General features: G+C 38.6%; 1 protein-coding gene across 1 annotated transcript in view; it reads right to left on the bottom strand.

The window, feature by feature from the left end:
* Nucleotides 1-8,333, bottom strand: part of LOC139692228 (sodium-dependent serotonin transporter-like) — a 186,887-nt gene extending 178,554 nt beyond the window's left edge. The window contains exons 1-2 of the mRNA XM_071590293.1: nucleotides 8,304-8,333; nucleotides 7,146-7,491 (exon numbers count right to left, since the gene is read on the bottom strand). Coding sequence (XP_071446394.1) covers nucleotides 7,146-7,491; nucleotides 8,304-8,333 — 376 coding nt within the window. The remainder of the gene's footprint in view (nucleotides 1-7,145; nucleotides 7,492-8,303) is intronic.
* Between the last annotated feature and the right edge of the window lie 6,026 nt (nucleotides 8,334-14,359).

The following is a 14,359-nucleotide window of genomic DNA, read 5'->3' as shown; positions in this document are numbered from 1 at the left end:
AATATCATTCTCAATTCTATTACAACCTTTATCTGGTTCTCAATATTTTCTCCGCCCAATTTTTCTGCCTTCTTTGGATCTCCTCTGGCAACTTCCTCTCTCTTTAAATAACACTGACATCAACTACGTCATGCTTCTTCTCTGTCCACCGTACTTGGACGTCCTCCATTCTTCACCACACCCACGTCAAAAAAGCCTCGACCCTCTGTTATCCTATTACTACCTTGATCAAAAATTTCCCGGAATTTATTCAGAAAATTAAAAATACAAGTTTATTCATCTAAATCTATATTGTCCCCTTCAAAGTAATCCCCATCGACTGCAACACACTTATGCCAGCGCTTGATCCAATCCTCGAAACATTTTTTATATTCGGTTTTCGGTATGTCCATCAGTGCTTCCTGCGATTTTTCCATTACTTCCTCTCGGCTGCTAAAACGCGTTCCCCGTAATGGTTTTTTAACTCGATTGAACAGAAAGAAGTCACAGGAAGCCAAATCAGGTGAATTCGGTGGCTGTTGGATGGTATTTGTTGCATTTTTCGTCAAAAAATTACGAATAATGATAGCACTGTGCGACGGTGCGTTATCATGGTGCAAAATCCACGAGTTTTCTGCCCACATTTCTGGTCTCTTTCGGCGAATTGCTTCACGCAAACGTCTCATAACGTCCAAATAATACTCTTTGTTTACTGTCTGGCCTTCTGGCAAAAATTCATGATGCACTACACCGTTGTAATCCATGAAAACCGTCAGCATTGCCTTCTTTTTTGACTGAAAACGACGTGGTTTTTTTGGTCTCGGCTCATTTGGTGAACGCCATTCACTTGCCTGATGTCTGGATTGCGTGTCGTACTCATAAACCCACGTCTCGTCTCCAGTAATGATCCTTTTGATGAATGTGGGATCGGATTCAGCCTCGCAAATCATGTCTTTTGCGACGTCAACACGGTCTCTTTTTTGCATGAAATTGAGGTCTTTTGGCACCAACTTTGCTGCTACACGACGGAAACCCAAATCATTAACCACAATGTCTTGGGCGGATCCATAGGCAATGTTCAAGTCCTCCGCTATTTCTCTGATGGTTAATTTGCGGTTATTGACCAACATTTCTTTTACTTTATCAATTTTTTCACCGTCTTTCGATGTCGATGGTCTGCCACTGCGTTCATCATCTTCGATTGACTCACGACCACTTCTGAACCGCTCGTGCCACTGGTAAACGACCGTTTTTTTTAGAGAATCGTTGCCGAAACACTTTTCCAACATTTCCAACGTCCGTGCGCCACTAAATCCGTTTTTTACGCAAAATTTAATACAAGTTCGTTGTTGCAAATTTAAATACATTTCTGCAATTGTAAAAAATCGCCAACACACACAGAGATAGATGTACTCTTGGCTACGTAACTTTTGCAAATATCAAGTTATGACACTAAGATTTAAAGGGAATATCAACAACAGATGTACCAATTTAACAAAAAAAACAGAACTCAAATCGTAACGATGGGAGCGCCACACGGTGGTTATTCCGGGAACTTTTTGATCAAGGTAGTATATCAGAGACGTCTTTGCATTCATAAAACGCTACGCTCCATAAATACGCTCTATTGATTTCTTAATGTGTTTACTCTGAGTACTTGTCATTGCTTACTTTCTTAAAAATGACGATTTTCCAGCAATAGTGGTGAACTCAAGGATGCCATCATTTCTCTTGCCTAATCATGCACGAAGGTAACAATACGTGAAAGATACGCGTTCACGATTCTCGATGCAATGCCGCCGCACTACGCCAGCTTAATACAATAATTTCCCAAACCCCTGAAATTCCTTCGTAGCCTCACCTCGTTATCCCGCGTTTCCCCGGCGCCCTCACCCGGTCCGCCGCCCTTCCACTCGCCAACTCCCCTTGGGTCACATAATGCGGGACGATACGGATGATTTTTCCTCCCTCCCTCCGTTGCAGACAGCCTTCAGATGTGAGCCGCCTTCCTCCGGAGGCGGAGCGGGGTGACTTAGGTGAGAGGAGAGGCGGCCCTCCCTCCCTACCTACGCGCTCTCAAAGAACATAAATTTTTACGGCGCACAGACGTTAACGGGACATCGAATCGCCTTCGGGAGAGCGCACGAGGTGGCGCAGGGAAGTGTCTTTCGAAGTATTCCCCTGAGCTCTTGCCTCATCCAGCCTTCAGAAATCTCGTCCATCCAGTTGAGCGGAGAATTCTTTTAATTCCGACGGGGAACGGGGGCGTTCCCGTGCAACCTCCCACCCCCATCCCCCCACAAAGATTACAAATGTCCAAATTTACGAGCGGTTTCCGTCCCTCTAAAACGTTTTGAGAAGCGTTGGTCCGAGTGCACGTGTACTTAAGCGAGAATGGGATGCAATGGATTGGATCGCGAGTGTAGCTTCACACTTTCGCGTGTTCGCGGTTGGACTTCACATCTGCAACATCATGTCCTGCAATCTGTCACAAGGGCGTGTAATATGGGGATTTAGGTCATCAGCCATTAGAAATGTGTTCAGTTGGTGGCAGTGAAATTAAACACTTCAAACAAATGAGCAACTCTGCCGTGATTATGGTTATTGATAATGACACAAGTTGCTGAAACCTTGAACGGTTAATTCTGAATATTTGGTGAGAAAATTTACAGATTTTTTGTTCTAAAACAATAGATAATATAAACTTTTATAAAACGATCCAAAGCCTAATTTTTTAATTACTTTTTATTGATGTTCGATAGTTTTTCATCATTGAAAGGTGATTATAATTTTTAATTGCATTATTTATCGTGCAAAAATGTTATATATATATATATATATATATATACAATATTTTTAACTTTTTATGTAATGTATACTTGATAGAAGTTTCATTTATTTGACTCTGGTAAAACTTGGTTCTATTGCCAATTTAAAACTGCTTCAATTCCATCTTGCCTGCCGTTGATAATAAAAAACACTTGCCACAAAGGAAAGTCTTTTATTTAACATCCACACATGTCAACGTAACGAGCCACGACGTCCTTGTATGTACGTGTAAATACACGTGAGTCAAGGGTGTGGTCGGGTCGAATTTATGAGCACGATATTGCGCGAGTGGTGCACGCGTGTCATGCCTAACAACGCCAATTAACCTCAAAATCAAGGAAGCAAGAATCTTTGATCAGAAGTGCTGTTTTTTATCGTTGGATAAAAAAAGTAATGCATTCTAGCTCTCCCGCCAAAACGATAAACAAAGACATAATTTTTCGCTCAATTTTCCCTTTAAGTAATCCCTCCTGTTAGATCATGAGTAAATGTTTCCAATACATGATTCATTCAATATAAACAGATAGTATACATATCTCTAGCGTTAATTATATTCTCCAATTGAGGAAATAAGACAGGAGTGGATCAATCATGCATTTATCTAATATTATTTCAACAACTATGGTAAAATAATTCTTCACGAAAAAATCAAAGATGTCGATTCATTCCAAATTCTGTCTGCCTATATTAAAAACTGTATTTTGCCTCTAAATGTCATGTTTATATTTTAAATTTTAAATATTCACTCATGCTGAAGCATATTTTAATATTGATGCCGTTTTCAGAAATTTCTTAATTTTGGGAGCAGTAAACTTATCATTTAAATAAACTTCTGTTTCCCATTAGAGATAAGCGTCCAATTTCATAATTTGCGAGCAATTCAAATTTTATTTTTATAAACTAGGAAATTTCCGGTTAATTTTGCTGTGACTATGTCTGACAGAATCGTATTTGATGCCTGCAGATTAAAGTGTGGCGATAAACGTCACGCAAAAGTTACAAAAGCAAGCTTAGAATGAAATATCTTCTGATTACAGGGGTTTTTGCTCGCGAATCAACTGTAGGAAACCATCGCTTAGAGTCCCTAAATTTTAACAGTTCAATCTCGAGATATGAATCCGTATTTTTGTTTTAATATATTCGAACTCAAGAGGAGCTCAGAATTTCCACCGCGCAGCTGTTCAGCGAATCTAAAAAGACAACTCATGGATTGGTAAACTGGATTCCCCGACCAGCTGATCTCCTCTACTTGAGAAATACCCTTCACCAACTAATTAAACAGCCACAGTGAATTACTGAGCGCACTTTTGCTTGCATTGGACCGAAAGATCACTAGGGGCTTTCCCAAGATTTCATTTAAAGTGGCTCAGGATTGAAAACGCGTGAATAGAGATAGTTGGGCATAGGGATTTAGGGAAGTCTTTTCATTGGATTTGTGCACATTATATTGAAATCATTCGCAGCCAAAAAATGATAAATGAAGGCATTTTAATGATAATATTTAGTGATATTGAATATAATGATGAAATATAATTTATCAAAGACGATAAAATCGATGACATATTGTGAAACTCAACTCACCGTTGTCACGGAAATGTCAAGTGATTGGGATGAAAGTAATATTCATTACTGCTACAACTCAATGGCAAATTATATTTTATTAATTTTTGCTCAAATTTAGTTTTAAGAACTTAACAATTTATCTTATTTTTTCATAAAATATATAAATGCTCTGGGACGACGAAGAATCAAAAGATCGCTTTAAATTAACCCTGATTAATGTATCAACAATGGCCAAACGTATTTGCTTCAGCACATGTAACAAGGCTTTTGCATCAATCATATATCCCGACATAACGAGTGAAGATATTTACTTCTATTGAAAAAGTATTAAAAGTAACCAGCTATGTTTTCGCATTAAATCATAAGCAACCACTCTTTCAAATTTGGAAGATTCTAAAACGACATTTTGGAACGGTAATCGGATCTAGCTCTGATTCTTCGTGAAGCTAGGACAATCTCCCAATGCTATGATATAGGACGACTATGAGAGCGGTCTAGGATTAAGGATGAGCTCACGAGGATATCATTTTCGTTTCAAGAAGTTAGGGAACCGTCTCTCCTCAGGCTATTTGACGTGCACGGGTGGGCGGCGGAATGAGCGTCAATCTTCGTCGAGGGCTCTCGAGCGCGCCAGCAGTCCCCCGTGGCGGAGACGCTGCGCCGCCGTGGGACGACCGTTAGGATTGCCAACGTATGAGCTGTTTATTCCAGAAGACGAATCACATTTACATATATCTGCATTTTACCCTGTATACCAACTCGTAAGGGTGTGGTGGGGGGAAGGGGAAGCACAACGATCATTGGTGGGGGGTATTAGCACAACGACCAATCGGTAATCATTGTTATTCTGTGTTATTTTATTTTCAGACAGTTGAAATTACGGTCAGCAATGCTTCCTATTGTTCTACCAATCAAATCATTACATCACTATTACGAGAGTTGTATGGTCCTAATAGTAATACCGATAAATCTGTGGCCCGTAGAATGAGTACCTATTCCTTGAGCTACTGCTGTCGGACAATGTTGTGGTGATCCCTTTTCGTCCGTGGAAAAAACGACACCTTAAATCTATCTGTTCTACTCTGAATCTTTCTAATTTTATTTACAAGATACCTCCTACCGTAGTACGATGGGGGTAATATAACAGTTACAACATCACTGCTAAAGAGACATTCTTACAATTTATGTAATTAGGGCCTCCTTTTAGAAGCACATTTCAAACAATTATTCATTTAAATCAGTAAATCGTTGAATAGATGTTGAAATTGTTCGTAAAATAAACGGAATGGGTACAATTGAGAGCAATGAGAAGAGTACAGTTTTCCACTGAATTCAAGATAAGTTATGAATTATTGTCTAACAACAGTGTCCTAAATAACCGTGAGGGACAATAAGTTAAAATACAACAACCTTGACGGACATTTCATAAGAAAGTAAGTCGCTGGAAGGGTTAGAGAAAATCATACGTTTGACCAGTAAATAACTAATTAACTAACTAAAACTAACTAACTAATGCCTTGCTACAGTTATTATCGCCTCTCGTAACATACACGTACAATAACTATCCTTGCAGCCTAGCCTTTATTCATCCTTGGTTCCAATTTTTATGATAAATTTTTTATTAAAAAAAATATATTCTACGTTTGATTTTCATTTAGCGAGATCAATTATAGTCGGTCCTCCTTAGTAAGCATAGAAAAGAACGAGTGTGGAATATATTTGTTTCACGCAACGTTTATGGGGCAAAACAAAACCCTTTAGCTTTTGTGGCGGATGTGTCTGCATTGAACTCGGATGAAGTAACATTGGGAACGAAATTGAAACCCTTGGCATTTCCACATAAAGCGGTTTTGTGAAAACCATATCTTCCATATAATGGTATTTCAGTTTATCGTGAATTGCATTCAACGAAAAAGCCAGAAACTACCTTTTTAACAGAGCATTGGGTAAAATTAATTTTTTATACATTTCCAATAAAAAAATATTTTTTTCGCAAATTGTTTTATGTATTACTCGTACATTTTTTTCTTTAGGCATAACCATAACTTTTTATGAAACTAATTTATTGAAATACATTAAACGATAGAAAACCAACCTTGAAATCATAAAAAAACAAACTCATTACTCGACCCATCTTCAAAACCCTCCCCACCACCGCTATGTGCAACCGCTTTATCACCGTCACCCTTTACCCTTAAGGGAAGCCGTTACATCCCCCACCCGGCCAATAATTGCTGTGAAAATCCTGCGGCTACCTCTCAAGATGATAATGTGTTTGTAGTTATTATGGGAGGCGTTAGGCAGCTGAGGTCATTTGCACCACTGGTAATAGGTTGCAATTTGATAAAAGTCGGAAATCAGGAAATCAGGTACGGGTGGAGAGGAGTCGACATTACCGCATTTTTATCATCAAAAAGCAATAATGGTTCGCAGAAATTATCACCCTACTCAATGGACGAAGCCGTTCAACTGCAGTGCTGTCCTCATAGTGCCGCAAGTAGGGATCGGGATGACCACTAAAAAATCCTGTCACCGATGGGATTCAAACACCCTTGGAAAGCCAGTGCAATAAACACCGCAACAACCTGATTCCCCCATAACAACATTATGTTGAACCCCAGAGTGCTAAATAAAATATTTTCAGTGGCAATGTTTACAAATTTAAATTTATAATGACACAGTTTCGGCGGGATTTACTACGTCTCACTGATCCGGGAGAAACATGAAATATTCAAGGATCACAGAGTGCTCAGCGGTTGATGGACAACACTCACCGCCGCCGTTCTGGTAGCAGATGTAGGGGAACCTCCAGACATTGCCGAGGTCGACGGCGAAGCCGATGACGGCCAATAGGAACTCCACCTTCTTGCCCCATGTCTCCCGCCCGTCCTCCGCCTCTCCCACTACCACCGCGTCGCCACCCCCGTCCAGCACCACCACGCCGCCCCCAGCCTGGGGGCTGTGCAGCACAGCCGTTGCGGTGCCGGCGTCGCCGTCGGCCGCCGTCGCCTCCCCTCCACCACCCCCTCCGCCGCCGCCACCCTTGCCCCCGCCCTCTCGCTCATCCTCCTCGCCCCCTCCTCCGCCGCCCCCCTCGCCGCCACCCTCCACCTTACTCATCTGGAAGGGGAAGAAAAGGAGGTGGGTTTTGAGATACTCTCTTCAATCCACTCCAAACGGTTCAATTGCTTTTCCTTAAATGTCACAGGGATAAAAAACTAGTTGTCTTTTAATGGAAGAGAAAAAAAAATAATTTGAGCTTATTGAGTTGCCTTACGTAAATGTGAACCAATTGAGTATGCATTATCATTTCACTGACAATGAAATACTATTAAATTGTTGCGAAAAGCAATTCGTCCCCTTGTAATTGGTCAACCAAATGTTCATGCAACAAAAATCCAGAGGATAATTAACAGTGCAGCGGACAATACGTATACATTGAATAATACATTAACTTCTTCATAATAGACGATAAAGGACGATAGATCAAATCCAACACTATAGTTAAAGAAGCAAATCAAAAGTTTTTCAACGTTAAAAAGCAAACGAGACATAATACTCGTAATCGGTGGAGACTTCAATATCCCATCAATTGGAACACAGAGAGTTTTAAAGTTGAGGGTAAAGACAAGGTTTCCTGCGAGTTACTTTAACATTCATTTACCTTGAAACCATACACAAAATTGTCAATTAAAACTTTTAATGCTAAATTTCTGGTGTATAATCACCCCCTGCCACACTCTCTAGCGGTGGTTTACAGGGCATCATGTAGCTAGATAGATAGAAAAAAACCAGGGGCAACAATATATTTGATTTGTTAGCAACGAACGTGCGAGAGATGAGAATAACGTTGTTCGACCGAGCTATAGGGGCTAACGAGGAGAATTTTGTGCAAAAGGTATTCCGTTGTGTAATCACCCCCTGTCACATACCCTAGTGGCTATCTCCAGAGTACCATGCATGTCTGCTTATCTTTGAATTATTTTACAAGCTTATAAAAAGCCATAAACCCAATTATCGAATCAAAAGCCGGTTTAATAATGATAGTAGAGTTTACTCAATTCTTAACGCAACAGTGTGTGAAATTCACACGCCTGGGTTTGGCTGCCAGTTACTTTCCTTGTGCTACTTTTCCCTGGTTTCCTAGGTAGTTCTGGTTACCATAAAATTACGCAGCTAGGTAGATGCTGAGGATACCCAGAGGTTTATTCGGGAATCGAGCCCGTCCCCTCCGGTCACCATTCCATCGCTCAACTCCTGGACTACGACGCCCCTTTTTAATGTAAGTATATGTACAATTAGATACAAAAAAAAATATATATATACATATATATACAAATATGTAAACTGTAAATACATACTTTTTAGATAAAAATTAAGAAAAACAACATTTTTGATGTTGAAAGTCTCGTGTGTAATTACGCCCTGCCATAAATTCAAGAGGTGGCTTGCAGTGTAAAATGTAAAAATAGGAACAAACAACGGAATATAATTTTTTTAACTGTATGTCCTGTTTATTTTGTAGGCATATGAAATGTCCCAATTAATTCTCTATCGGTAACACTGACACAGGGTTTATTCGATGGCTTTACTTAAATATTCCATCATTGTGTATACTTATTGAGTACAATATTAATTGTATTATGTGGAAGAAAATAAATTATTTTAATTCAGTCAGCATTTTTCTCTACTTGTAATTACAAATGAAGAAATATTTACGTCAACTATGATCGCATTAGTAGTACCAGTATAAGACCACATGATGAAAGAGAAAAATGATTATGTCTTGACAATACAGTGATCGCGACGTTATAATCGTCGCAGATTTCAATGTCCCACCTTTTGATTGGTGCAAATTTTTAAAACGGGTACAGTTTCAAAAATTTTGGAGCACACATAGATTTAAAATGGGGTTAAGACAAAGATACCTGCGAATCGGTATTGATTTCTTCCACGTTGAACATCTTGCATCAACTAGTCAATTCACAAACGAGGGGCGATAACATGCTTGAATTTTATCTAAGAACATACCCAACAAAGTCTTAAATGTAGAAACTATAAAAGGAATCAGTGACCAGAGGACATCAAATTCTAAGTTTTCGCTACATAGGGTCCCAAATAAGAAGCCTAAAAGGAAAATTTGCTTGTTTAAAGAAGGTGACTTCAATGGACTAAAGTTTCAGCTACAAAGTCAATTTACAAGTTTTAACAATGATAATTATTACCGAAAAACTGAGGATACGTTGAATTAGTTCCTTGAGATCACACGCTCAGCAGTCAAGTTCATTTCCAGTAAATTTATAAAAGATAACACGGAACCTAGATGGTACAACGCGGGTGTTAGGAAAGCATTGCGACGTCAAAGGCTATGTCACGCCAAGATGAAAAAAATGAAGGATGATATCTATAGAGACAAAAGAATTGAGATCACTTATGATCACATGATATCTAGGGCGAATTCCACGAAGGAATTTTGGAAAAACATTAAGAAAATTCAAAAGGAAAAGATTTGTGGAAAATTTTAAAGATAATACGAAAGCATTTCCGTCGTACGTCAGAGAGGTTCATGATGAGGGTAGAGAGAGAAATATTGCACTTCCACATAAAGATGTATGTATTGCTTGACTGCGCATCACCTAATTATGATGATCCGCAGCATCGAAACCATGGTCGAGTCAAGTAATAAACCTTTATGTGGGATTTCAAAGTTTCTTTCTCTACCTTCAACAGTTAATTCACTTAAAAATGACAAAGGCAAAAGATTAAGGAGCAGTTGACAAAGACTAACTTACTAAATCCTTCTTTCAAAGCGTCTTCACGTATTTCTCACCGAATGCCTCAAATAGCTTATCAAATCGTGCCGGTCAACTGATACCCAAAATTGAAATCTCATTCAATGGAATAGAAAAATATTAAGCATAATAAATCCTCCGGGTCCGATAAAATACCCGCTCGTATATTAAAGGATCTAGCGTCGGATTTTGCACCATATCTAATAATTATATTTTAGTAGTCACTAGTAGATCACAAGGTTCTCAGAGATTGTAAACCAGCTAACGTAACAACAATATTTGAAAACGAGTACAAGGAGAAGGCGAGCAATGATAGACCACAAAATTTAGATCTTGCGAGACATATCTTGCGCTTTTTCAACGCGATATTTTCATTTCAAGAGAGATCAATATTCCAGTGGACGCGATTTTTCTATATTTTAAGACTGCCTTCGGCAATGTACATAATAGTAAACTACTCACAAAGCTAGAAACACATGGCAAAGATAAAAATATCCTGGGTTAGATTTAAGACCTTTTTAATGAACAGTTACAAAGAGTAGTCATACGTGGAGTTAACTCAAATGCAGCAGAAGTTATTTCCGTTGTTCCCCAGGGAAATCGGGAAATCTTATCGGACCTCTTTTATTTCTACTTTACGTTAACGGCATGGACTCCGTAGCCACTAGTATGATACGTTTATTTACCGATGATGCAGCGGTTTACCGCGACATCCGTAATTCCGAGAACATAGCAGCTTTATCGGATGACCTAAATGCTATACAACGCTGCAACATTAAGATGCTAGAATTAAACTTAAAAAAGTGTGCTGCAATGAGAATATTTGAAAAAGAGTAATTCCCTCCCGAACATCTACTGCATCGGGAACATCGAAATGGAATGCGTAAACTCGATTAAATACCTAGGCGTTGCCATCACTCTCGATCTCTCCTGGGTGTAACAAGCGAACAAAAAATTATGATTTATTGGAAGAGTACTGGGTAAATGTGATGAAAAGGTCAAAGAGAAATGTAACCTGCCGTTGGTTAGGCCTCATTTAGAATATGCTGCAAGTGTATTAGATCCTCACGAAGTTAGGATCAATTGCCGAATTGGATCGCGTGTAGCGTAGAGGAGATAGATTTGTAAAACGATGTTATGATAAACTTAGTGGTGTACCCAAAATAATGGAGCAGCTATGCTGGAAATCACTCACGGAGCGAAGGTTAAATTATAGCTTAAATCTCGTGCATAAATTGGAAGGAGGCCTCTTTGGCAATGATGTTGAAAATGTATTATTACCCGCATCGTACTACGGGAGGAGAGATCATGTCGATAAAATTGGAGAGATCAAGTGTAGAACAGATAGATTTAAGATGTCATTTTTGCCACGAACGATAGGGGATCATAATATAATTGTTCAGCTGTTGTAGGGTCATATTCGGGTAAAATTATTCTGGTATTTATTTACCCCTTTACACTCACCCTAGCGGTGGCGTGAAGGGTACTAAAATACCAAATATCAATTGATAACACTCTCATTTTCATAACATCATGACTTTTTAAAGACAAAACAAAAACTTCCCACGCTATGTAACATCATCTAATTCCAGTAATTAAACCAAACAATTGACACTCATTCTTTCTTAAATTTAAGTAATATTTAATTTTATAATTTATATTTTCCATAAAAACAATAATGTGAAAAATTATATTTCGATACGCGTAACTTGGTTTAAATGATTAATAATAATAAATTAGTAAAATGAACGGATAATGTATAAACGATAATGGCCGAAATTATTTTTCTTATCAATACTGATAGTATGGGACAAATTGAAAGCTTCTCAAATTTGCCTGTTTGAGGTAGCAATAAAAAGTGCGGCTTGCCAATCATAAGTGGTTTCTTTCAGCATGCAATAATCAATGCTCGATACAAAATCCCCCTCCACTCCCGTCGACAGAATCTCAGGCGACGACCAATCGCGGAGATTGGCACGAAAGAAAGCGATGAGCAACGCCGAGGAGACTGCCGCGCCGAGGGACATGTCGTCGCTTCCCCAGGGGGCATGTTGTCTCCACCGTCCCCTTGCCGCTTGCTCCACGAGTCGGGGATGAGTAATGATGGAAATGGATTGCCGATCGCAGACCTCGTCTCAGTGGGAAGGGGGGAATGGGGAAAGAGAAGTATCGCAATGGTCTGACCACCCAATCATCCATCATCTATCACCTCCACCCCACCAAACTTCAAAAACTCTCCTACCCGTCTGAATTCGAATGGGAAGGATATTGATAAGTGATTCCCAATTGCTGCGGGTGTTTGTGAGTGTGTTTGTATGTCTGTGTGCCTTCACTGACGGGCTTCAATCACCCTAATGTGTCTCCGCGATTTCCCTTCGACCGTTTGCCACGAGTGGATTAAAACCTCTCCGAGGAATGCGGGGTTTTGAAGAAACATGAGGCAATCAACGTAGATGGCCGCAGGGCGCCACGTCTTGGCCAACATCGCTGCCACGCAGGGACAGAGGACTTGAGAACTTCTCTTTCTTTCGCATGCATTGATAGACCGTAGAGAAAATAACGTAAGGTAGTCCAATTCATCTCAACAACAACCCTTAATTTCAATATAGATAGGTATTAAGTACAATGTAGATAACGCGTTCATTTTATCATAAAAACGACGTAAAACATGGCACATTAAAAGCTAATGAGTTGGACGAATTGAAAGCTCAATGTCAATAATTTTAGCTTGTAATTGTTACAATATAAAAGATTGAAACTTTAACTTCAACAGGAAATTTCAATCTTACACGAAATATGTAAATATATGTGAGGTTCTATTGTGTTTCACTTCTTCTCTGAGGAGCGGATAAAGGTTTTGCCTTGAGTTTTCACGGGAGGAGAAATCTTTCTGTTAAATTACCTCAACTATCAACTGAAAAGTAAATAATGGTTTATCTTAACGTTGACTAACTGTTTTGTGTTTACCGAACTCAGTTGAAATCTATTGCATTTAACTTAAATGAGTTAACTTTTGGTAAATACGGATGAATCTTCGAGGATTCAATCCCCGTAGTTGAATGCCGAAATTTTCAATGCACCAACTTTGAAGAAAATGTAATCATTTATTTAAGTATTTCGCATTGGCATTTGGTTAAGGGAATAAAAACATCGAGAGCCAAAAATAATCGGACAAAAATTCAACTGAAACCAACTGGACGTAAATACCAGATATTAGTGAAAAATGCTAAAGGTATTAACCCCCAAGAATGGTACGTCTATGTAGACTAGTGTAAAGGCACTCTGATCTCTTAGTAATCAATAATAACTGCTTTTATTATTGATTACTAAGTGTTCAGCTGTTAAATACTTTTCGATTAGCAATTATAGCAATATAATTTAACTTGACAATTTGGCAGTTGATGTAGAAGAATATGAAAAGGATTCTGATCTCTTAGTAATCAGTAATAATAACTCTTTAATATTTTCCCATTAGCATTCATAGCAAGATATTTAACTTGACAATTTCACAGTTGATGTAAAATAATATGAAATATAACATTTCACATTTTTTACTAAAAATACTTAAAGGTTTTGAAATTCAATAAATTACTCTCTAACGGTCACCAGTAAGGACACCAAACGTACTCTTCTATCGCTTGGCTCAAATTGATCTCGTTGGATTCAATTAATCAATGTTGATACCTTCCATCTTGAGATAATTGAATGCATGACAATTGCATAACAATGAGTGAAAATTTTGTAAAACGTTGTCATGATAAATGGAGTAGCGTATCAAGTTTATCAGAGGAATTAGGGTCGGATCCACTCACGGAGCGAGTGTTACTTTAAATATGAAATGTCTTGCATAAATTGAAAGCAGGTATCTTCAGCAATGATTTTAAAAATGTATTAATGCCTCCATCGCACTACGGTAGGAAAGATCAATTCAATGAAACGAGAGAGACTAAGTTTTGCATCAGATGGACGGATGAGATAAAATATGTAATCTTTCCCACGAAAGATATGAGATCATAATTACTGTATCTGACCACGATACGGGAGAAAAGTGATTTTCTTTTTTCATTTTAAGTAAACTTATAGTTTTCTTTACAATCGCATCTAGCTGTGACTATTGTCCATCTTTTAACGTTCAGCTCCTCTCGTATACGCAGCAACGTGTATTTAGATATCGCAGTGTATATAAATGTAAATTT

This window comes from Hetaerina americana, unplaced genomic scaffold (assembly GCF_022747635.1).
Source record: "Hetaerina americana unplaced genomic scaffold, ioHetAmer1.1.p SCAF_4, whole genome shotgun sequence".
In the NCBI taxonomy this organism is placed as follows: domain Eukaryota; kingdom Metazoa; phylum Arthropoda; class Insecta; order Odonata; family Calopterygidae; genus Hetaerina; species Hetaerina americana.
The sequence above is the reverse complement of the archived record's forward strand: the minus strand, read 5'-3'. Positions and strand labels throughout refer to the sequence as shown.